General features: G+C 44.3%; 2 protein-coding genes across 4 annotated transcripts; both read left to right on the forward strand.

Moving 5' to 3' along the window:
* The first annotated feature begins 4,360 nt into the window (after positions 1-4,360).
* Positions 4,361-14,897, forward strand: acmsd (aminocarboxymuconate semialdehyde decarboxylase). 2 transcript variants are annotated; one of them, XM_088606217.1, is made up of 10 exons: positions 4,361-4,559; positions 6,459-6,503; positions 8,864-9,020; positions 9,367-9,416; positions 10,159-10,395; positions 11,070-11,163; positions 11,781-11,876; positions 12,126-12,298; positions 12,525-12,623; positions 13,988-14,337. In XM_088606217.1, the coding sequence occupies exons 3-10, from the start codon at positions 8,936-8,938 to the stop codon at positions 14,048-14,050; spliced, it is 897 nt and encodes a 298-aa protein (XP_088462343.1). In that variant the 5' UTR covers positions 4,361-4,559; positions 6,459-6,503; positions 8,864-8,935; the 3' UTR covers positions 14,051-14,337. The 2 variants fall into 2 exon arrangements, with proteins under 2 accessions (XP_088462343.1, XP_088462342.1); XM_088606216.1 differs by having other exon boundaries at positions 4,363-4,559; positions 8,924-9,020; positions 13,988-14,897.
* On the forward strand, positions 14,498-24,356 carry ccnt2a (cyclin T2a). Of its 2 annotated transcripts, XM_088606215.1 has the most exons (11): positions 14,498-14,638; positions 14,921-15,231; positions 16,214-16,295; positions 17,076-17,204; positions 17,642-17,702; positions 18,154-18,216; positions 18,483-18,528; positions 20,767-20,930; positions 21,260-21,330; positions 21,642-22,818; positions 22,917-24,356. In XM_088606215.1, the coding sequence occupies exons 2-11, from the start codon at positions 15,074-15,076 to the stop codon at positions 22,982-22,984; spliced, it is 2,019 nt and encodes a 672-aa protein (XP_088462341.1). In that variant the 5' UTR covers positions 14,498-14,638; positions 14,921-15,073; the 3' UTR covers positions 22,985-24,356. The 2 variants fall into 2 exon arrangements, with proteins under 2 accessions (XP_088462341.1, XP_088462340.1); XM_088606214.1 differs by having other exon boundaries at positions 21,642-24,356.
* The last annotated feature ends 189 nt before the right edge of the window (positions 24,357-24,545 follow it).

Here is a 24,545-nt window from a genome sequence, read left to right on the forward strand (position 1 = left end):
GATTTTTAAAAGGTAACTTAGATGAAGCGAGGCACTCTTCCGCTGAAAAGTACATTTCAAATTACATCCTTGCTTTATTACATTTATGAAGAAATATCAAGAGAGACATGGGTCTTAAGGTGACCCATACTGTACAGCATATAATATTACTTCTATACCACCACGGCCCAGAAAGTATATTAAGCACGCATCCATAACAGCTTTAACCCCACCTGAAGGAAACAAGATTTTTAACTTCTAGCACTTTCAGAATTATTTTTCAAGACCCAATTAATTCATAAGTTAAATTACCTTTTTTCCTCGAGTTTGGGCGCAGTAAACCTGAAACCCAAACCAGCAAATCTGTAGGTTAGCTACAGTATTAAAGCGTTTAATAAGAACAAAAGAGAGGTTATTGGACCTATCAATTGTTCGCTAATTGATCCCAGGATCTCGTCCAGATTCTCTTTGAAAGAAGCAAGGAGATCAGTTTGAACAGCAAGGCTGGGAGGCTTGCCCCACACTCCCACAGCCCTTGGTGTAAAGAAATGCCCCCTGTTCGCAGTTTTAAAGAGTCGCACTTCCGTGTAGTTTCCTCCTGTGTCCTCTGAGTTCCCCTGTCGATTGTGAAGAAGCCCACTGTGCTGACTTCATTCATGCCTTTGAGGGGGAATGCTTGTACCCGGCTCCCTTTAAGTCTCCTTTTTCCAAGAATGGGTACTGTAGGTCCGGGTCATTTAGTCTGTCAGTGAGGGCATCCCGTTAAGCTCTGGAATGTACACGATACAGTCACGCTTTTCTGGACTGGTTCACATTCAGACGTAGTCCAATATTAAAAAAGAAACCAGTGTTCAACAAATTAAAACGCAGAGTGTTTATATCAGAGTAGGTGTTTTATGGCGTAAAGTAACAATTCAGAAACTCGAGGCGGAAACTACCCGTGTGTGACTTGACACTGAAGGGTCTATGTGCGCTTCTACAACATCAGCAAAGACGAGGCAGTTCGTTCGAATTTTAACATCGCAAGTATGAAGTCATGCAGTCGCTTCTGGAAAAAAAAACTTCATCTTCAATATACAGTAGCTTAGAATAAAAGGCAGAGTTGGTGTTAGAAACCCCAGAGTCCCGTTAGGGCCTGAGAACACCTGCTGTACGAAGTGCTGCATTGCTCTCCGGAACCGCAGGGAGCCGCTGAGGTTTGGCAGGCAGGATTCTTGGAGAGCAAGCAGTGAAAAAGGAGGACAAACGGTGCGCCTGCTGTAGCTGCAGAAAACATATCTATTTCTAAAAACAAATCATAAAACAGTACGAACTGGGAAAACAGCTCTAGTTCTTGTAACAAAGACTGCATGTTGTATTGTTGTACACTTGATAAATAAACTTTGATTGGTTGATTGATTGATTGATTGGTTAATTGATTGGTTGATTGATTGATTGGTTGATTGATTGATTTTGTGCCTATCGTTTAAAGTTTGGAGGTTGGGGGCGCTCTCTATCCGTCACCTGAAAATGTTAGGGCTTCATAGCCCAGCAGAGGGAGCCAGTGTCGCTGATTCTGTCTTGTAACTAGAGGGCCGGTAACTGCGGGAGACGCGCAGGTCACAGACCCCGGTCAGTCACAGTGTTTACTGTGGCCTTTCCTACTTACTGTTTGCTTTCAACAAACATTCCCTAAACGTTAGGCAATACCAACCTCAGATCATTACGAAGAGAGTTGTTTAAAAACATGTGTAAAAAGAATATGAAAATTATTTCTCAAAAACAAATACGATGAAATAGTGATTTAAACCCTAATGTATCCCCTTACAGAGATTGTATAGCTTGTCAGTGGTTTAACAAAATTAAGGAATCTGTTTAACATAAGCTTTAAACCTTTTCTACTAAAATACAATTGTTATAGAAAATGAATTAGAAAAACAAAATGAGTGCTACAATATTTTTCTCATGATTCCATATATTGTACGAGATCTCTGGGTCTTTTGCTTTTATTGATCAATAGCAATCAAATAAATACTGCATTCGGGGATTTCGTACATGGTGGATTGATCTTTCAGAAGGTGGGATTGATTGCCCAAGGGCTGCTCTGGAGGGAGCGTTTAGTGTGGAGTTGGCATGTTCTCCCAGTGCCCCTGTGAGTGTTCACCTGATATTCTGCCTTCCTGTCACCTTCTAAACCTGCGCTGGCTGGGAGAATTGGCCTATCTGTCCCTGTGTGGGACACTATGTCCAAGCTGCAGCCGGCAGAGAGCCCTGTACTTCTGCGCTAGGCTCCTGGATTCCTGCAGAGACAGGCCTGGGCAGCATTTCCATAACAGACAGACGACGTCGTTAGTTGCCCACAGCCCTTACAGCAGGTGTGATAAGTGTCTTTGCCCTTTACCCACTGCAATCAGCCCCACCGATCGTAAAGCTCCTCCACCAAAGAGCACACCAACACCCTCTTGTTTTGCTGAAAGCTGTTCTTCTGCAGCAGGGCCCGTGATTCTCAGTCCAGCTTTGACCTGAAAAGCTTAAATAGAACCACTGATTCAAACCCGTGGGACTCGGCTGACCCTGTGGAGGCCCGTCAAAACAAGGACTACTGAGTTCTGTACCAGCAGCTACCTGGAGGCTGAGAGATGCACAAATTCTGCACTTTAATCCGGAAATATTTGCACTGCTCATTGTTATTCTACCAGATCACACTGTTATTTATTTTATTACTTATGTGTGTTGAGGAGGGTATGTGATTGTGTTGGGTGGATACTGTCTGTTATTGGCTTTGTGTCATATATTCGTATGGTCTTTTAATTGTGTGAACTCACCCAACTACATTCCACACAACTGGTTGTTATGGCAATTAAGTGTTGAACTTGAACTCCTCTAGTTTATACCCCTTCTGTTCTAACCTAATTCTAATCTAACCACAAAAGCACCTAATGCAACTCTGAGAATCGCCTGTCGTTTGCAAAGAGGAAAAGAGCTGAAGGCCTGTCTGCCACAGTGGACTGTTTAACAGTCAATAGACTCACCATTGGTAAGAAACCAGCCTTCAGACCCTGCAGGGAGAAAACTGTGGGTCAGAGCCACTGAATCGCCAGGCTGCGCAGTCACTGGTACTCCCCACACAGGAAAGGCAAATAAGAGCACACACAGTTTTATAGCCACACCTTCAAAGGAAAATAGGTGCCTACTGTAGCTGCTTATGGCTGCAGACCTTGAGAGTCATAACCAATCTGGTGGGACCACTCCCTCAGCCACTCCTGATGTCAGCTTCAGAATCCTGGGGGAACGACGGCAGAATCCCAGAGGAAAACTGGGAACACACACAGTGTGCATGTTGCCTAGAAACTGGTCAGCTGTAAAAGCTTGACAAAACTGAAAAGACCTTTCATTGCCTATAAACACATGCATACAACACATCACCGTATTTGTGTTTTTAGAAATTAAAGCATACAGATCAGGGGTATTGATTAAAATGTTTTGGCATCATTTTGATAAATTGGTCATTTTTGACAGACTGTGACACACCTGAGTGCATTTTACCTGTTGCATGTGCACTAAATTACCTCATTAGTAAAAGAGCTCTACATTAGTAACATTAGTGAAAACACAGGCCCCAGTGTGATTTGCTTAACATCAACATCAACATGATGAGTGCTGGACTACGTCAGGGCAGCTCTGGGGTGGTGTACCAGATATAAAGTCTCTATGACACATCAGAGCCAAACACAGCCTGTCCCTGATAAACCAAGACCAGGGGGGACACAAGACACGATGCCTCACCAAGGCTGACAGGGAGATCCAGGTGTGACAACTCCCCAGATTATGTGTGGCATCGAGGACTCAGAGACTAGTGAAAAGATGGCCTGTTTGCTTCACTGGATTATTTGAGACATTGTCAATAGACGTACCACTGGTCAGAGAGCAGCCTTCAGACCCTGCAAGAAGAAAACGGGGAATCAAAGCCACTAAATCACCAGACTTGAGCCCTGTGGTGAGCTGGCATGACATGTGGCATCTAGGGCTCAGAGACCAGTGAACAGGCACGTGCTTGTCCCGGCTGTATGAGAGGGCAGGACAGCACCTGTAACCTGGTGGAAAGCAAGCACTGCAGATGTACAGTCTGTATTGTTACCAGCAGTCTGCTACAGAAATACAGCCATGCACACTACTAGTCTATAACTTTCTCAGTGCACCCCCTGTTGATGACAAAAACTAATTATGAATTGATCTGTGTCCTGTTTGTTTAATACAACTGCAGTGCACCTGCTACAGAAGAACGTAATGTGTTGCAGTTAGAAGTAAACACCTCTTTTGGATGTTCAGTCTGGATAGCAAACGTGCTCCACTGTCAAAACGTCCCAGAGCACGTTTTCGTGGAAATGACTTTATGTCCCGTTTACCTCGCTGCCCGACACTCATTGGGCTGCCCTGGAGGGCGGAGAAGAGAAACAGGTCTGAGAGAACAAAGTAGATGACAAACCGGGAAAGGGCTGAGAAGTGTGCAAACGGTTTAAACGCGGCGCTCAAAGTAATCGAAGATGAAAATCGATATTCATAATCACATATTACCGAAGGAATGGCCCAATCTGAAGGAGGTATGGTAAAAACAAGTTATTTCAAAACTTAAGAAAACGTGCACTGATCTTTGTAGTGTATATTTCATTGAGTATTTTAAAGAGTTATTATTTGCATGCGTGACATTGATTTGCGTTTAAATGTGTCCTGATTTTTTTAAATCAAAGCTGAAAATACTATTTATAAACTCTATCAAATACTATTTAGAAACTCTCTCTATAGGAAGGGTCTGATTGTTGTAAAAATCAAATGAAGGGCAACACGAGGTGTTCCGCAATGAAGAAGGGGCTTCGCTCAGTGCACCTGTACATACAGTATAACTACTCCTGGCTCGACTACTAGTATTTTCCGATAAGTAGTAACGTAGTCGATATACATTTTAACATTTGAGTGCGATTTGTCTCTCTCACAAATATTTAATCACAAATAAAACCACACTTAAAATCAGAGTCCCATGAAGGCTCCGTCACGTACAATCACAAATCAATGTTTCCTGATTTGCGATTATAGCGCATTATGAGTGCAAGTCTACTGTTTGCCAGCAGAATTGAGCCTATTCGCGGTTCAGATAGTAACAGAGGAAAAAAATGGGACAAAACCTCTCTGCAATAAGGGAAAACGTTTTATTAAGGACATTATTTCTTTGGTGAAGCGATATGATGCATTTCAGGAATGCCTGTTATTGATCTACAAGGCGAAACAGATTTTGAGAAAAAACTCATTGCTACAGTTTAAAACGTGAAGTTGCTTTTGTGTTTAAATATTAATAGTGGCACGATTGCGACCTTGAGTAGAAACGCGGAGTCATCGTATTCCGCGGCTGCCCTCGCAGGACTGTACAGTAGGTAATGATTATTCAGCAGTCAACAGGCAGCGGGAGACTGAAAGGGGTGTGGAGGCGACATTAATACCGCATGTTTCAGATCATGCTGTAATGCAAGCGCATGGTGAGTTCCGCTTAGCATGACACCCACAGCACTGCCAGAGTAATTATAAACACTTTTCTATCTGTTCTGCAGTTGTGTAACAATTCTCCAAGTTCTCATTCCTCCAGTTTCTGGTGAAAAGGGATTTTAAAGATCATATATAATAACGAGATTTCCTTTCATCTTTAGGGGAACCACATTCGTAATCAAGCCTTCTCTTAAAAGACTTTTACTGTAATTTATTAACAAGCCTGGTATGTTTTATTGCACTCCTCAACGCTATGAGATCGCCTTTACCTTGACGTTTTTAATCGCTTGCGACCTTCACTTAGAGCAGTGCTGCTGCGGCACTTCTTCGGCACCCCTTATCAAAAATAAAGTCACTTCGTTATACCCAAGATACATCATACAGTAGCTGTAGCATGAAAGAGAGATAATGAGTTTAATATTGCAGTCAGATTAAAAATCCATGAAACATTACACACTTTTTTCGGAATTTAAATTCCGCAGTGAGATCAAGGATTAATGAGTAATTACGCACTTTTTTAGAGCTTACCTTAGGATATCTAGTAGTTGTACTTATGTGCCTGTGCTTAATTGGCGCTTTCATTGATTTACCTTCTAAACCAGCCAAGCCTGAGGCCTGTGTGCCTCCAGACTCAGAACCACTGTCTGGCACTGTTTTCAAGCGAAGCAGGCGTCAAAGGCAGCTCTGGTCGAGCCGGTAGAGGGCACTCTCTTTTTTAAACGGCATTTTTCGAGAACTTCACATTCCGGGTTGAACATTCTGGGTTGATAATGACTGTGGCTCCTGCTCTTGGTGTACAAAACTGTTTACCATTTGTTTCTGTCCTGCCTCTTTGTATTAAAATACTTTTAAAGTTGACCCAGGTTTGGAAGTACTGTCAGTAAGACGAATAATGAGTGGGGCTTCAATGAGGCTGCACATTTGTTTCAATGAACAATGAATTCAAGGCTCTCTTTATTCCACAGCGGTACGGCTATGATGGATGGGTTCAACTGCACCACCACTGCAAAGTAAGTTTTTTTTTGGGGGGGGGGGGCTCTGACCACCTAGGAGTTTTTTGGGAAAAAAATGTGTTAAAATGGTCACAGCTCAGAAAACAAGGAATGGACCCCATGCGTCACAAAAATCCTAAAACAATAGATTAGGGAGGTCCAAGGCCATGGTCATGAGGCAAGCAAAAGTCCAAAGCCAGAAGACAAAATCAGTGTCAAGCGCCACAGACCAGACCAAAAGCCGAGGTCCAAAAGTCAGGCAAGACCACAAACTCAATGTATTGCAAACAATACTACACACAACTTGAACACAGAGCAGGGTTTAAATAGGTCTGGGAGGGGAGGCGTGGTGTGGCAGGGACACTGGGCAGGCAGGGATTGGCTACTGCCATCTGCTTGATCTGCTGCGCAGATGAGGTAGGCACTCGTAGTGGGGGCGCCCTCTGGTGGCGGGATGCCGGGACTGTAACAATAATGCCTGTGAAATAAAACGCCACCAATACTGTGCAGCATGTCCCTGTTCCATTCCGCGGATATATGACCCTTTGAAAAAGCTGACCCATGAGATCTCTAACAGGGTATGAGGGACCAGGTCAAGAGGACTGGTCAGCTGATATGGACTGACCACCTCTTCTAAAAAAAAAGCTTTAAAACAACAGCAGATTCATGTGTACAACTCTACCGTACAGTGTAGTTTAAATCATTTCATAATAATACCTAAGACCTTTTATACTCATTTTATATTTCATTTTATATTCAAAACCCTAAGTAAATCTCAAATGTCACATAGGATGAGGAGGATGTGAGGAACAATCACACCTGTCATGTTCGCACTGAAGTGGGAGATTGCACGAGACTGCACCTTGTTTTCTAAAAACACACACTCGGACAACATCCGTTTCAATGTTTTGTTTCTTTATTCCGTCATGTATGTTTCCCTGAGGATGCGATTGTGTGAAGTGAAAAGGCCCTTTCCTGCCGTGCACTGCAGTATTCCATCGCAGGCTCACGCGCCCCGGCTCGCCGACTGCAGCCCTGCCTGCGCGCTGTGGGCGGTGAACAGCTCAGTCTAATGACCACAATACCTCCAAGCGCACAGCCGAGGGCTGCAGGGGCGGCGAGACACACGCTCCCTAGGGCAAGAGCATCGGACCGCAGCACAGACTTCAGGTTCCGACAACGCTATTTTCAGACGTATTAAAAATGCATTATCGCATTAGTGCGAGTGCGGGACAGCACCGCGGCGATGAGCGAAGGCGTGCAAACACACGAAGCGAGCCTCGGGGACTTTCCTGCTCTCCGGCTTGAGGACGGGGGCCGGGCTCGGTTCTGCGTGCGTCAGGGGAGCGCGGCGGGACAGATGGTACCTGGGCCCCGGTACCTGCGTCTTGCCTTTCGCATCAGCATGAAAGAGCGCTGCTTAATCTCTCTTTGGGCCCAGACACCGGGTGAAGCTGCGGTTCAGTGCGCAGAAGACCCGTCTCAGGAGCCCGCCCGAGCTCGCGTGTCTACAGCGTGGGAGACTTCGCGAAATACAATACCGGTGACGGCCAACTGTACCCTGTCCAACCGCAGTGTGGGCTTCAAATCCATTTGCTCTTCATCGGAGTTCACAAAACACTTAGAATGCATTTTGAAAATATATAATGTAGCAAAAACAACGCAGAGGGTGAATCGCTATTAAAGTTATTCTTGTCACTGCTAAGTGTTCTGATGAGTCTTCTTTTACTGTATTCCAGTTTGAATAAGGTATACATGATTATTGAGGCTATGAACAGCATGTAGCACTCTCGGGTTAACGTGGGTATGCGCCCTCACCTTAGCTTGGCCCCCCATCGCTGGGGACTCGGACCCGGGCCTTCAGCCTTATTCATAAGGAACCAGCCAGTTGAGCTAAAGGGAGAGCTCAACTGGCTGGTTCCAGCGGCTGAGGTCCCTGCTGTTCACAGGGAAGGGCGGTGACGTCACCGCGCTGGTAAGCCGGCTCACACAACCTCTGATGTCCGCCGTATGCGTTACAATATATTTTATGTACCTGTCAAAGCAAAGAAAATCTCTGTCTTCACGAAATAGCATGTAAACGTCTGAGATGATCTTTATGTAACTAGTTTCTATATTTGTTTCGATATTTTTAACGGATTGGTTCTTAATTTCAGGTCTTCTGGCAAACTTGTCAGAAGAACTCTATAGCCTGCCACCAGGTGGCATGATGAAATTACTGCAGAATGAAAGTAAGCGTCTGGTTAAATTTAGGTTATTATATGACTGCGTACTGCGTCATTGTTATTTCATTTCATGGCGATGCCCCGTTTTCCCTGCCATTAACCTTAGTGCGAAACAGTTATTTTCAGAACAAAATATTCCGTTTATTTTTATAGAGTCGTAAAACAGGATGTTGATACACTTCATCTGCGCTGCTCTCTCTGGTTTGACCTCAGGGAGAAGCTAAAATGATGAAAGATGGGAAAGTGTTCCGCGTGGTGCAGGAGAACTGCTGGGATCCAGCAGTACGCATCCGAGATATGGATAAGTATGGTACTTTCCCTTCAAACTCCTACCATGGTGTTCAGAAACAATACTGTGCGGTCTCTATGCCAATACAACAAATGCACATACGTGGAAATACTTGGAAATAGATAGATAAGACTTTATTGATCCCAAAGGGAATTTGATGTAAATGATGTAAATGAAAATGAAATGAATGAAATAAATGAATGAAAATGATGTAAATGAAATGTCATGTATGCTCACTGGAGATCGCTTTCAGCTCCTGCACAACTGGAAATGTGAGCCTAATGATATGAATATAAAGAAAATATATTTAAAAAAAACAAAAACAAGAAGAAATGTAAGTTACGAGCGCGTTGTTGCTGTGTTTCAGGAGTAACTGTGCAGGTCCTCTCCACCGTCCCCATCATGTTCAGTTACTGGGTAAGACGCTTCTTCAAATACAGCACAGCGTTAACAATCCTCACTTATCAACCAGGCCCTGTTAGGAAATTCTGGCTCCTTCAATTTATACGATGCAATCTGGCCGTTTTCGGATTGATGAGAACGAGAGGCTTGCAATTTAGAGAATAATAATAATTTTCTATGCCATTGGGCCCTTTTATCCCTTTGATAGGAAGCAGCTAATTCATCCAAAGACCTCCTTGTGCTTTTTCTTCAAGGAGGCCAGGGTATCGGCTTTGGCCACATGGCTGTGTAGCTTTTTCCTCAGCTTTGAGATTTGCTATAATGTAGGGAATAAAAAAACAAAATTACACCACTGCCTCACTAAATCACAAGAGTGCAGGTAGAGTTGATGTGACTACGTTCATAAAGCACTGTCACCACACACACGCGTGCGCGAGGGGGCAAAATCATATTTTTTTAAAACAGATGTTACCTTTGAAAATTTGTATTAGCTGTGTTCATTGCTGAATGGTCAGAATACCCTACTGATCATCTGAGAAAACGTCAGAAACTTTCAAAGGCATTGAGTGCACACATGAGTCCAAATAATAGCATAGAAAACTCACCTGGTCAATCTCTCTCAAAACGCAATGAGTAATACATTCTGAATACAAACCAGATCACATTTACACACTAGTACACCAGTTCGGTATTCTAGCTGAGGAATTCGGCACGTGGATCGCCTGAGCTCTTCTCGTTTCTCGTGATGTGTCATCAGGCCAAGCCTCACGACGCCCTGGATCTCTGCCACATTCTGAACGACGACCTGGCGGCCACAGTGCGCCAGCGCCCGCGGCGGTTCGTGGGCCTGGGGACTCTGCCCATGCAGGCCCCGGACCTGGCCGTGCAGGAGCTGCGGCGCTGTGTGCTGGAGCTGGGGTTCCCCGGCGTGCAGCTGGGCTCCCACGTCAACCGCTGGGACCTGAGCGCGCCCGAGCTCGGCCCAGTCTACGCAGTAAGAGCCGCACCGCCGCCCGAGACTGAACATCTGAACAGCGTCTCCAACCTTCACAACTGAAATGCCCTGAAACTGAAAAGTAATGCCTTGTACAATGATAATCAAGTCCTTCTACACAGCGCCTTCCAGCCCAAAGCATCCCAAAACACTTTGCCTGTTGCGCAGGCCCCACCTGTGAGACGCACAGCAGCCCAGCCACAGAGCCAGTCAGAGGAGGAGAGAAACCGCTGCACCAAGAGAACTAGGGGAGCTAGAGAGAGGCTAGTGCATGCCCAGAGTGGAAACCAGCCAGGACACCAACGTTAACAGCCCTACACTTACTTTTATTACACTTTCATTATGGTACATTTTACATACTGTACGTCTGAGCACATCTTCGTGGGCAAAACAAACGTGCATGTCAGTAGCCTTCTGTCTGGGAAGCGTGGCAGGATACTGGTTCGAACAGCTGCTTGGCAGTTAGCTCCTGGGACCTGGGCTCGGTTCTGAACTGGAGTGCCTGTCTGTGTGGAGTTTGCATGTGTTTGACTGGCTACCCTGAGAGTTAATGCTCATGAGGAAAAGGGATGGTCTTCCTATCCCATTGCCCAGACATGAATGGAGAGGTCTGGCTGCAGCCCTCCTGCTGGTCCCTGACCTCGGGATCTGTGGTTTCACTGTTCTTTGTGCAGGCTGCTGAAGAGCTGAACTGCTCCTTATTCATTCATCCCTGGGACATGCAAACTGATGGAAGGATGTCTAAATACTGGCTCCCCTGGCTGGTGGGTTAGTATGATGTGTTTAATGTATGTTCAGCTTGCTGGTGTGAAACAGCACTGATATTGCACCATCAGCGTCTTTTAGCACTTAGACTATAGAGTGTTTAAACACCTTCCACTATTCTGTGTTGGAAGTATATCTCTGCAGTGGTTATCTGCACCAGAAGCCAGTTCGGCTGATACTGCTAGAAGATGACAGAATGGTTGTGAACCAGAGGAGGCCAAGCTGGCCCTTCTAGCTCATCTGGTTTATTGTAGCGAATTGATTTAAGGATCTCATCCAGCTGTTTCCTGAAAGAGGCGGGGCTATCGGCTTCAACATAATGGCTGAGCAGCATACTCCCACAACCCTTTGGGTAAAGAAGAGCTTCCTGTTCTCAGTTTTAAATTGACTTTCTCATAGTTTCCACTTGTGTCCTCTGGTTTGTGTCTCACGTGTTCAATCTGGAGAAGTCTACACAGCTGACTTTGAGGACTGTATGTACTGGTCTCCTCACACACTTCTCTGTTCAAGACTAAAAATACCCAGTGTCTTTGGCCGTTTAGAGTAAGACATGCCTTTAAACTTAGTATTGTTTTGGTTACTTACCTCTGGATTGATTCCAGATGTTTTTTTACCTTCAGGAATGCCAGCAGAGACCACAACAGCTATCTGCTCCATGATCTTTGGGGGCGTATTTGAGAAATTTCCCAAGCTTAAAGTCTGTTTTGCTCATGGAGGTAATGTTACCCTTACGCAAATATACTTTGAGAACAAATATACTGTGAGAAAGAAGCAGAGCCATTGTAACAGAATGGTGCACACACAAAGCAGTCTGTGTAATCTAAAGTATGTAATAATACTATCTGTTATTTAGCAGATACTATATGTTTAAAAAGCATACAAATACAACATGTCTGTAGAAAATGCTGTCTGACATAATTTCGTACTGAAGAGGTTAAATATAAACAGGATATTTCAAAATTTAGGAGGATCCTTCCCCTACACAATTGGACGAATTGAGCACGGATTTAAAGTTCGTCCAGATCTGTGTGCCGTAGATAACAACATCAATCCCAGGAAATATCTTGGCTCGTTTTATACGGATTCCCTTGTCCATGACCCTCAGGCACTGAAGCTTCTTCTTGAAGTGGTTGGAAAGGTAGGAGGGTTTTACTTTCCAGACACAGAGCACAGCACTGTGAAAAGTATAAACTGTAATATATATATATATTTAACAGTACATCAATGCAACCTAAAAGATAACCAAGTTTAAGTATTGCACACGCTACAAGTGATCTGTTTTTCTGGCCTGTTTGTTAGCAATGATAAATGTCAGCACTGTAGCTAGGAAACGGTTTTATAAAAATTCTTCTTCTTTGTTGAAGGATAAGGTCATGCTTGGTACAGACTACCCATTTCCCCTGGGAGAACTTGAGCCAGGATCTCTGATAGAATCAATGAGTGAATTTGACTGCATGTTAAAGGTGAATTCAGTTTAAAATGTAACTGATTTTGTTCCTCAGCTTCTTGGAATATTATCTTTAATGTCATGACTTTCCCCAGAGTAAACCACAGCTCGCCATGATCTGTCTTCTTGCCTGAAAAAGAGGGTTTTCTTTCCTGTAAAAGCTACACAAATCCTTAAACCATGCAAGAATTCCAGCTCAAGCCCACCACAGCCATAAGTCTTACGCTGTATAGACTGTAACCCTAGCTCAATCCTAAAACAAACTCTTACCATCCATCAAACCTTCCACCCAGAGCCAATCTTCAACTTAACTTTCATCACATCCTAATCTGAAAACCTGCCTTAATATGATCTACACACCTTACCTGCGTTCTAAACTTCTAAACTTTAAAAATCTCATCTGGTTCCCCACTGAATCCCACAAGCAACTACACAAAGTAAATCAAAAATGGACTCCCTGACAAAAGCACACAGGAACAAGTAAAGGATTATTCCATGCAGAAAAGAAAAGTTCCTTTGCAAGTTCCTTGTTCCTTTGCAGCCTATGCATGCTGACACAGCTCCCTACTTGAACGACTTCAAAAGCACACAGGTCCAAAAGGCACAGGGCAGACATAAAGATACGTTTCCAATGACTGTTTGATTATCTCTTGCATCTATTCATTATAAAACAATGCTTAATGATCTGTAATGTTTAGTCTTTTCATGTTTTCTTTATAAAGTCATCATTTGTTTTAAAAAATAATTATCTTACTTTAATAAATGAAGCTTACATATCTCCAATATTCATTCTTTTCATGTTTTCTTTACTGAGACAATTTGTTTTAAAATATCATTGACTGTTAATTAATTCTTAGTCTTTCAATAATAAACTAGGCTTGTTTTATGTCTTTTATACAATGTATCATTTGTTTTAAAAAATAATTAATGCTAGATGTCTGCATATTTTAATTGATAGATGCTGCTCAATGACGTGTAATTTTTTTAGAATGTGTTTTTGTCAGGTTACTTCAATAATGTTTCTACAACTGAAGTAGCTTATCCCCTCTCGTATTAGTCTAGCTGTGTGGGGTCTTCAGGACAAAAGGCGTTAAATGTACAGAACACAGCGAAGGGGTCTCCAGCAGGGGTGTCCAGTCCTGGTCCTAGGAGGCTGGTGAATGGGCGGGTTTTTGGTCCAGGCCAGCTCTTAGCGAGACAAGCTGGTTCTGGGCTTAGGAACGATTTCACAGCGTCTCCCAGCTCTGCAGGTGGTGTTGCTTTAAAGAGACCTAGCAAGCCTGCAGACACACCAGCCCCACAGGACCAGCACCGGACCCCTAGTCTATTTTTTTTTAAACAATTTGCTTACTTTGCGTCTGTGTGCTTTCTGTATTTCAGGATAAACTTTTAGCAGGGAACGCTCTGGAGTTTTTGGGCCTTCGTAGAAGCCAGTTTGAGTGATCCCAAAGACACCTGATTATTACATGATGAGATTACAACCTAAATTTCTAATCACCAGAGTGATTCATACTGAAGATCTATAGAACTGTATGGAAATTAATTTAATTAATTAACTGCATTTCTCTATCTGATAGCTGTTAAACGGTACATAAAAAAATAACATTTTGGTTCTACTAGAAGACATCTCTTCTCTTCCAACTGATGTACTTGTACCACACGAATAAGCAATTAATGTGAAAAAAAACCACTGTAGGTTTTTCATACAAAAATAAATCTTCCACAATACACTGCCTGCTTTTCTTCAAAGTTTTTTTTTTTACCCGTTCTTGTGTGTTTTGTGTAGTTCTCCTTTCATCCACTTGAGGGAGGTGACGAATAATGTACTGTACTTTAAAAACGACAACACTTTCCTTGTTGCAGCCTCATGTGCGTGCGCTGGTGTTGTATGTACTTGAATCGTCGATATCTGAGAACAGAAGAGATTTGTTTTGTCATTTACAATTTGTTAGTCCGAAATTTTAAGCATAGACTCTTCTACAAAAGCAGTATTAATCGTATCTGTATTGGAACTGTTACAGCACTCCAAAGGTAAGAAGTTATTGCTCCAGTTTTGACTTACAAACGGGTGTGAAGTTAAAAATATTTCCAATTAAACGTTGTCATTATGTATTAGGTACTGAAGCGATTGCGTTTCTCTAGTTACACTAGTTCTCTAGAGAAAAAAAACAATACAAATGTGCAGACTTATACTAGTGGAAGTGCAGTTCTTCCTTATATTAGGCTACTATTTTTATTTTACGTTAAATATCTCTTCGCATTCGGTATTAAATAAACGGATTTGTTGAAAGGAGACTCCGTGCTTCTTTTTAGACAATCTAGCGAAAAACACAGCAGTCGTTTGAGGTCCTTGACTACATTTCCCATGAGCCCACGGGCGCGGGGGAGCGTTTCCGGCGCGGGTGACGCAGTAAGTTCCGCGCTGGGCGGCGTGCCGCTCCTCTGTTCCTGTGTGATGCTGGAGCGATGGCGGCGTGCCGGGGCTCCACTTCGAGATGGTTTTTCACCCGGGAGCAGCTGGAAGCCACGCCGTCCCGCCGCTGTGGAGTCGAGCCGGACAAGGAGCTGTCCTACCGACAACAAGCGGCTAACCTTATTCAAGATATGGGCCAGAGACTCAACGTGTATCCTTTTCTTGTGCACGTCTGAGCTGCATCAGACCCGCCGACGAGGGGCCTGTAGGCTTCGGCAGAGATGGCGCTCTTGTAGGCCCCTCTTTTCCTCTGTGGTGGGTGGTGGGTGGCTGGGTGGGGGCTGCGGCCCGGCTTTTAAAGGGCTAAAACTTCGCCGTTACGCGTCTGGGGGATGGCGATGTGCGTGTTCGCGGGTTTGCTGATCACCCTGCGGCTCAGGGGTTGCGGGGTTTCCGAGCCGCTGTGCTGAAACCGGTCCGGTCTCGGCTCCGCTGCTGCCCGGCCTGGGGCTGGCTGATAACCCCGCGCCGGGGCCCACGCACGTCAGCCTCGGTTGTCCGCCGTGGACGAGTCCGGAGTCGCGTTTCTGCGCGGCGGGGGGCTGATCGCCCTGCGGGCCGGGCGGTGTGCAGGGGACAGCGGCGCGGCGCCGGGATGAAGGAGCTTGATCTCTGTCGCGCTCGTTCAGCCCCGAGCTGCCGCTGCAGGCCGGCCCTTGTTTGCATTGCAGCCTTGTTTCGGGGGCACCGGGAGGGAAATGAAACGAGTTAACGTTAGCAGCGTCGAGTGGGAACCTTATTAGTAATCCCTGACGCGCGATAACCTTCCCAATTCGTGTTTGATGGCGTTTTGTTTTTGGGGAGGGGGGCAGGGCCGTGCTGATGAGGTTTACCGTTGTCCCAGGCCGTGTTCCCCCACGCCAATAATGGAGTATCAGTGGCTGCGACGGTGCGATTTGCTCTTGCCTCTTTTCTGTCGTGTTATTTTGGGGGAAGGGGGCTCTTTTTGGTTGATGTTTTTTTATGGCTTTGTTAGTGACTCGAAGGGATCAAGAGCAAGTGACGAGGGTCAATCGATAACCAAAGCAAAATCGCGTCCTCCTGGAGAAGGAGACGGAGGATACCGTTTTTAGTGTCTTTAACGATGAAGAGCCTTACCTCGACTGACCATTCTCCTTAACCGCAGTGTCCAGCTCCCAGCTGACGATAAACACTGCAATCGTTTACATGCATAGGTTTTATATGTACCATTCTTTCACGAAGTTCCACAGAAATGTAAGTATTTTCGAGTTTCTCTACTGTCTTCTGCATTTAATTAAATCTGTGAATTGTTCAAATCGTCCTTCTCTTGTTCGACGTAGAAGTACGATATCCTGTGGCAGAAACATGCCAGATGTAGTTCAGCGGTTGGTGTAGCGTTCCCCGTGTGACCTTTGAGTCTTTGATACGGGAGTCTTCAGCAAAGGCATGACCTGCCCTTGTTTTTATTCTGGTACCTTGAGTGGACAGTAAGACTAACGGGCCTGATGAATAATGGTAAAGACAAGTAGTTCCGCATAGTCTGCAAAGGAACAAGTAAAGGGTTTATTCCATGCTGAAGAGAGAAACCACAGCGTTTCGGCTGTGAAGCCTTCTTCAGGTGTGAAGAAGGCTGAAGAAGACTTCACAGTCGAAACGTTGTGGTTTCTCTCTTCTCTTTTCAGCAGAGGTTTATTCCATTATTTGTTCCATACTAAAGAAGGCTTCGTTCAGGATGGGGGAAAATGCCACTTAACACAACTGGTATCCAGCCCCCCCTCACTGGAGCCGAGGAGGAGAGGCAGATGGTCTCCACAATAGAAAGGTCTTCTTCTGCAGCCCAGCTGGCTCTTATCAGCCATGTTCTTTTGTACGGGACCGGTAGAGATTCTTCTGTCCCGGGTGGGGGGGGAAATTAGGCTGATTTAGTTAAAAGTTGTGATAACAGTAACGATTCAAAGGATCCTCCTCCCCCCCTCCCCGGAGTGTGTTTATTGGCTGGCCTCTCGTCAGTGTGGCTGCTGTTGTGTGTTGCAGATCACTTCTCCAACGACGTTATTCTTGGCTGCCAAAGTTGAGGAGCAGCCGCGTAAACTTGAACATGTCATCAAAGTAGCACATGCCTGCTTAAATCCTCAAGAGGCACAGCTCGATATAAAGAGTGATGTAAGTATGACCACGCCTCTGCCTTTTTTATGCACCCCTGAGGCACTGTTAACAGACTGATCGCAGAATGTTTCGATGTTGTTAGGTGCTGTCCTTGGGGTTTCTCCCTGGTTTAAGGCTACTTCAGTGAAAACTGCTTTTAGGAAGTCTCATTTGGTTTACATTGTTTTCCTGGGCATTGTCTGATTCTATTGATTTTCCTTTTGAACTGCTAAAAACTGTTGCAGCATAAAGTCTCTCTCAAAACCCCAAAATATAAGGATGCCCTGATGTTTTATTTGATTTCGTTGATTTTTAATTGGCCCCAGCATTATTTATTCAAATTTTAAAGCAACGAGTGCAAACCTGGTTAATGAGACTTCATATTGTGACAGTTTTAAGAAGGCTTGTTGAGACGCATTACAGGACTGATGTAATGACTGTCTGTTGAACTTCAGGCATACCTCCAGCAAGCTCAAGAGCTGGTGATACTTGAAACCATAGTGCTGCAGACTTTAGGTAAGTGAAGACTGAACACTGAGACTGTTCAGTAGTGGAGCATAATGTGTTTTCCTTTGCTTATGCGCTCATGTTAATGGTACAGTTAGTTTCATTTGTACCTGCTTACAGCTGTACACACAAATATTGGGCTCTCCATGTCCAGCAGCATTGTTTACAATTTTAAATGTAATGTGATTACTTACTTGACAGTAATAACTCTCCACTTGAATTCTTTTCTTCTAGCAAAGACACAAGATGTGAAAACATTCTGTGACTGTTTTACTGAGACACTGTACAATAAATTTGCGCAGTGAATCACTTCTTTTGATATTGGTTATGCATTTCTTTAGAAATTGTTTCTGATGTGTATTTCTGGGATTTGCAAGGTCTTCAGTGTGTACATTGTGCACAGCATGTAGTGCGAGTCTTGATTATCTGTTATTAATCAGATTTCTTTTTTTTTGTGCAGGTTTTGAAATAACAATTGAACATCCTCATACTGATGTTGTGAAATGTTCCCAGCTAGTGAGAGGTATACGCTTTCTGTTCCCACACACACACACACACATTTAATACAAATGAAAACGAGTCGAACGTGTTAGCATGTTGACCGTTCGCTCCACGTGGTTTGAAAGTTTCGGAGTAGGCAGGTTGTCAGACTTGTGATGTTACCCGTGCGAAGCTATCGCGCAGCTGTGCAAGCGCAGTCTGAGCTGCCGAATAGCCGTGCAACTGCTGGTCAGATATTTGTTCCACTGTGAGTGGAGTAATCAAATCTTTTTTTTCTCTCTTTTGCAGCAAGCAAGGATTTGGCACAGACTTCCTATTTCATGGCTACCAACAGGTTGTTATCCTGACCCTCTTTGTTGCACTGTAATAGCACACTATGGCTTCCTATACTGCAGGGCCCCCTGTCTGTGCCTGTTGCCCTTCTTGCGCCAGGGCACTGGGGCGCCTCTTGTGGCGGCCCCTCCCTGGTCGCAGTGCGGTGTATTGTACAAGGGTCAGTGTCGGCACTGAGGGGTTAAATGCACGATGAGAAGTGTAGTGGTGCTTTTTACTCACGTTTGCTCGGTACAGAGTGCATATGTCTAAAGACAAAATTGGTAGCCTGAATAGCAGCTAAAGATTACAAAGATGTAAACTTAACCTAGAAAGCTCAGTCATCCTGGTAAGTACAAAGACCTTTTAAGTTCTTGTTGCATTTTTTAAATGATTTTAAAACTAAAAAAAAATATTAAAATGATCGTTTTAAATTGTAATGTTAATGTAATATATCTATAATTTTAAAATCTATAATTATAAAATCATAGTTGTAAATCTAAATTCATTGTAATGCACCATAATTGAATTTATGTAATGGATGTTTTCTTATGTTAATAATTTCCCCCTTTTTATTTGGGTGCTGATGTACTGTATAAGTGTTCTTTAAATCCTTAAATGTTTTTTTTCCAGAATTTTTCCCTTTTCCCTTGTCAGCAATGCACAATGTCTGGACAGTGACTCTGGCTCTTTTTTGCCTTTTTTTTTGTAACATTATAACGTTATTTGACCCCTTTTAAAGATTGGAATAAGGGGATGTTTTAGTCTGAGTGGGCTTGCAGAAAATTACAAATGCATTACATAAAATATGCATTTAACGGTTGCAGGATTCTGGAGCTTATGCTACATTTCGTCCAAATAAGTCTTACAATCGACACAAGGACATGTCCACACAAAGCGATCTAAAAAAAGCACTTGCATTCACCAGCTGAGAGTTGATTCAGATTTGATCTGGACCCATTCGGGGTCCTGGAAGACCTGCGGTTCTGCTGCTGTGAGTTCTCTGCACTTCCAGGTGTGCAGCTTCAGAGAGCCGAGTTCCGTCTGGGGTTGGGCACTCATGCTGCTTTCGTGGACAGGCGATGGTGGAGAACTGGCTTATAACGCACAGGATTTTGCTTTTGTTGGTGTGCCAATGAAAAGGCAGCGAAGAAGCAGTGCTTCTTCACTAGAAAGCCACAGTTAACAGTCTTGGCACAGATTCGGAATACAGCAGTGGGTTACTCTGTTAACCTGTAGGTCAAAACGATAGTGCTGTCACTCTAACCATGTTGATCTTCAGTTGTTTTTTTTTTCCTCAAGTCTCATCTCCAGGCATTGTTACATTCTGAATGGGAATTAAGGTTACCATCCATCTGTTATCACGAGAAACACTTTCATTTAACACAGGATGGCGTTTTGGTTAAAAAAAAGATCCAAAATACGCACGGAAGCCAGATTTGTTAAGTATTTAAGGTTGCACACGTGTCTTTTCTAAAGGATCCAGTTTCTTAATTGAAACAGTGGTTTGTGTAGGCAGGGTACAGTCCATTCCAGTCAGATGTTTATTTGGGCTGATTCTTGACGTGATCCTCCTTGAAAGCCGCCCTTATTTTGTTACCTCCAGTTGTGCGAAAAGGCCGTGTTGCGTCTGTGGAGCCTTCGTGTGTGAGAATCTTACTTAGGATGTAGCTGCTGTATGAGGTGTACAAAAGCAGCCGGCTAACAGTTTAAAAAGACATGGAGCTGGTTGAATTGAAGTCATTTTAATTACGGAAGAACCCCTGTATGTGAGGGGAGTCTGTAAAGACAACATGGGAAAACGTGTGTGTGTATTGCACCACTGCACAGAATTGGCCCAACATATTGTCAAAAAGCTCGACATTTCCTTCCGCCATTTCTAATGACAACATGTGGATGGTAACCAAATGTTCTGATATGTTCAGTGTTTTTCTTTATGTATTCAGTCGGAATTTCAAAGTAACCCGTTTCACTCCACTTCCTCCAGCCAGCACAATTAACTGAAGCTTATACAAAAACATTGTTATATTTTTTCAGCAGGGCATATTAGCATCTCATATCTCTGCCAGAGTAAAAAAATAAATAAAATGGATTTTTTTCTGTTTGTTGTCAGTGTTTCTGGCTGTGTATCGGTCAGACTGTTTTGTTTCTTCTTTAGATGAGTTTTTTTTGTTCTGCTGCATTAATGTTCCCCTTTCTTTTTTTCCTCTCTTTCCTTCTCTTGCATGTGTGGATGTGGAACCTGAATTTTCAACAACAGCCTGCACCTAACTACTTTCTGTCTTCAGTACAAGCCGACTGTGATAGCGTGTGTGTGCATTCATTTGGCTTGTAAATGGTCCAACTGGGAGATCCCTGTATCCACAGATGGAAAACATTGGTGGGAATATGTGGACAAAACTGTCACGCTAGAACTGCTTGACGGTATGTGCTGTGCAGTACTTTTGGGAGTTAAATTTGCACACTGGTGTTATGTTTTATACTATGATGCTTTAAAGTAACAATTTCTATTTTTTTATCAGTTTAGAGGATTTTGTCCCCTACAAGCAATCATGTTGTAAATTCCAATAACTTGCATGATTTTTTCCTTGTACTGGACAGAACTCGGGTTTGTGGGAAAGTTACTGAATGAGTTAACGAAAAGTGGCAGCTCTTGGCAGCGGTTTTGGAAATGGCTGAAATGGCCTGATTTTAGTTCTGGAAAGTGCTGTCTCACTTGTTGGAGTTGTCCCCCTTGTGCTTTTCTTCTGCAGAGCTGACACATGAGTTTCTGCAGATACTGGAGAAGACGCCCAGCAGACTGAAGAGGATTAGAAACTGGAGGGTAAGTCAGTGGCAGGTGGAGATTTTCTGTTTCTGGGAAAGCAAGTGACTCTTGGGAACCAGCTCATACACTATTAATCACGCTATAGTTGTACCACAGATACAGTGTGCCAGCTAGGCACTTCATCTTTTTGTCAGTGAGTATTTCAAATAAAACACTTTCTCTGCACTTTCTTTCCACATTGAATTCTTCTCACAGGACTGTAAATTGTCCCAAATTAATTCGAACCCCGTCCTTGTTGCAAGTGGGTTACTTTAAATGCAGACCCCTCAGTGCATTGAAAATCTCTCATTTGCCTTCTCTTCCTACAGGCCAATCAGGCTGCCAAGAAACCCAGGAGCGAAGGCCAGGCGGCCGACAGCTCTTTTCCGAGTCCTTCCTTGGTTCAGAATCCGTCTTTGGTGGACAGTATTGCTGGAGTGTCCGCAAACGCGACGTTCCCCAAAGCATCCACCTCGGCGTCCTTCCCGGTTCCCCTGCCCTCGAACGCCGGGGGCGCTCCCATGCAGGCCGGCCACTCCCTTGACACCATGGCGGCAGTGACGTCAAGCATGCAGAGCGCCTCGTACAACTTCACCGCCCCCAACGACTGGCCGCAGCACCAGGATCAGAGTAGGCCCGAGGTGTACACTCTCAAACAGGAGGTGCTGAGTATGCAGCCTGGGGCCTCTGGGCAGCTGCATCCTGCCCTCCATCACCGGCCGGACAAGAGCGCCGACTTCCCCACGAACAAACACGAACACAAGTCGGGCGGCGGCAAGCACCCCCCCCAGATCTACACCCCGCCCGTCGCTACCCCCCAGAAAATGTCTTTGGACAAGTACCGGGAGAAGCAAGCTGCGGAGTTCGCGATACAGAAGCGGAAGCTGGAGGGCCTCGAAACGGAAGCCAGGGACTCCTACGTGCCGGCAGCCCAGGCGCTGGCGGACCAGCAGCACCACAAGAAGCACGCCCAGCCGCCGCAGAACCCGGGCTGCAGCTCCATGGCGTCCCCCATCAAAATGAAGATCCCCCTCGCGAACTCCGACAAGCCCGACAAGCACGGGGCGGAGAAGAAGGACAAGGGCTGCTCCCTGAAGCTGCGGATCCCCATCCTGCCCACGGAGAAGCCGGCCAGCAAGGAGGAGCTGAAGATGAAAATCAAGGTCTCCTCGGAGAGGCACAGCTCCTCCGACGAGGGCAGCGGGAAGAGCAAACATTCCAGCCCGCACGTCGGCAAGGAGCACAAGGAGAAGCACAGGGACCATTCCTCCCACCGCCACCACGGCGGCGGCGGCCACAAGCATTCCCACTCGCATTCCCACTTGCACGGCGGCGGCGTCAAGGCGGGGGCTGATGGCGTGGCGGCCGCGGCCCTGGCGCTGCGGAGCCCGGTAGGTCTTAGCGGCGAAGCGGGCATCCCCGGCTCCAGCTCTTCCCGGAAGAGGCCGCACCCCGACGTCAGTCACAACCACCACTCCAAAATGAGCAAAAGTTCCAAAAGTTCAGGTAGTTCCTCTCATTCTTCCTCTGTAAAGCAGTATGTATCGTCTCACAGCTCTGTTCTTAACCTGCCCTTCCCCCCTCCTCCCCCTGTCACATACCAGGTGGGCTACGGACATCTCAGCACCCTAGTGAAACTGGACAAGAAACCAGTGGAGACCAACGGCCCTGATGCCAACCATGAATTCAATGCAAACAGCCAGCACATGGACTACAAAGACACATTCGACATGCTCGATTCGCTGTTAAGTGCCCAAGGAATGAACATGTAATCTAGGAGGAGGAAGAGGAGTGGCAAAAAAAACAGCTTAGGTCTTGTGTTCAAAAAAAAAAGAAAAAGGAAAAAAATGCTTCCTGATTTTTTTTTTTTAGGCAGTGTGACTCGATCCTGTCCGTTTCAATTTAACATAATTGCTGCTTCGTCCTCCACACTCTGGAAAAAATAGTGTAAATGAGTTTTATCTCCACACGTGAATACTATTATAAATACTGTATAAGCATGAAAGGTGCAATTTTTTCTTAAATAATTTAACAGTATTTCCACGACTGTAAACTTCACACAGGAGTATGGCTGCTTCCGAAATAAGGTGCCTTGTGCAATGAAGGCATGATTTAACACTGCAGCCGAGAAAAATGGGTTTGTAGTCGCTTAGCTTTTGAGTGAGTGTCGTTTCCTTTTTTTTATATCTTTATACGGTATGTATGAGTTGCATGTTTCAGTCATAAAGGGATAAAACAATGATGACAACTGTTTACAGAAAGTGGAGATAAATGTACATACATTTTTGTATGTTAAGCTATACCATAAATACTCAGGTTTGGAGCTGCTTGTAAGTATAACTATAAATATATATAAAAGACTTACTTGTAACTTGTGTCAGAGTCCATCAGTGATTCAGACGGCAGCATTCCAGCTACTTTGAACTTGTAAGCTGCATGCCTGCCAGGTGGGGCACATTATCCTTGTTCTGGCCATCCAGATTCCAATTTTGCATAACCTAGAAAGAGGTCGGAGGTCGTGGAATTTGTACGCTGTTCTGACCTCCTGGGCTTGAGTTGGATGCCAAAGGTTGTGCCTCAAACATAAAAGGACAATTATAGAACTATACAAAGTTTACATAATCTTTGCTGTGAAGTGCATTTAAAATGTTTCTTGGCTTGATGCAGTAGCCTAGATGCAGAGCTGTTAATTGATTATGGTAATATAGGAATATTAATGTTTATTAAAATTTAAAAAAAATAATTGGGCAACTTGTAAGTCAAGTAAAGATGACAGTTTTGTGTTGTATTATTTTTCAGGTCAGTTTTCCTATATAATGCATTGTTTTTAATTCCTAATGCAGATAATTGTTCTCATTTGATTAGTCCTTCCTAATTTTGGTGTGCAGAGTTCCAGAATTAAGCCAAGAATGTATGTTTCCAGTATCAATACAGTGATTTTACTCCAATGCAGGACTACAGTGGTTAAGAAACAAGTGCAAATCTTGACATCCAGTTTTTCATTTAAGTTCTCTAAATAAATTTTAAGGTTACCACCACCTTAACTTGCAGTCTGTTGTCATATGTTTGAGGTTGTGGGTAACTGATGCAGGAACTGGGTGGGGGAAAAAAAACAAAAGTATTTAAGATTTTGGGAGATGAGATGTTTCAAATACCGTATTACATTTCCTTAGAATGGTGAATGGGAGAAATTGCCTAGATTATGAGTGTGTGCACTGGTCTTAATCCGTATC

The sequence above is a fragment of the Lepisosteus platostomus genome, chromosome 14 (assembly GCF_059453375.1).
Source record: "Lepisosteus platostomus isolate fLepPlt1 chromosome 14, fLepPlt1.hap1, whole genome shotgun sequence".
Lineage (NCBI taxonomy): Eukaryota > Metazoa > Chordata > Actinopteri > Semionotiformes > Lepisosteidae > Lepisosteus > Lepisosteus platostomus.

What these genes read in the sequence shown, in the direction of transcription:
- acmsd (XM_088606216.1), top strand. Translation starts at nt 4,503, where the DNA reads ATGAAAATCGATATTCATAATCACATATTACCGAAGGAATGGCCCAAT. An exon ending in AACTGCACCACCACTGCAAA is followed by an intron (nt 6,504 to 8,923) that starts GTAAGTTTTTTT and finishes GTTTGACCTCAG; the next exon opens with GGAGAAGCTAAAATGATGAA. An exon ending in TTCTTGAAGTGGTTGGAAAG is followed by an intron (nt 12,299 to 12,524) that starts GTAGGAGGGTTT and finishes TCTTTGTTGAAG; the next exon opens with GATAAGGTCATGCTTGGTAC.
- ccnt2a (XM_088606214.1), top strand. Translation starts at nt 15,074, where the DNA reads ATGGCGGCGTGCCGGGGCTCCACTTCGAGATGGTTTTTCACCCGGGAG. An exon ending in ATGGGCCAGAGACTCAACGT is followed by an intron (nt 15,232 to 16,213) that starts GTATCCTTTTCT and finishes CGCAGTGTCCAG; the next exon opens with CTCCCAGCTGACGATAAACA. An exon ending in AGCTCGATATAAAGAGTGAT is followed by an intron (nt 17,205 to 17,641) that starts GTAAGTATGACC and finishes GTTGAACTTCAG; the next exon opens with GCATACCTCCAGCAAGCTCA.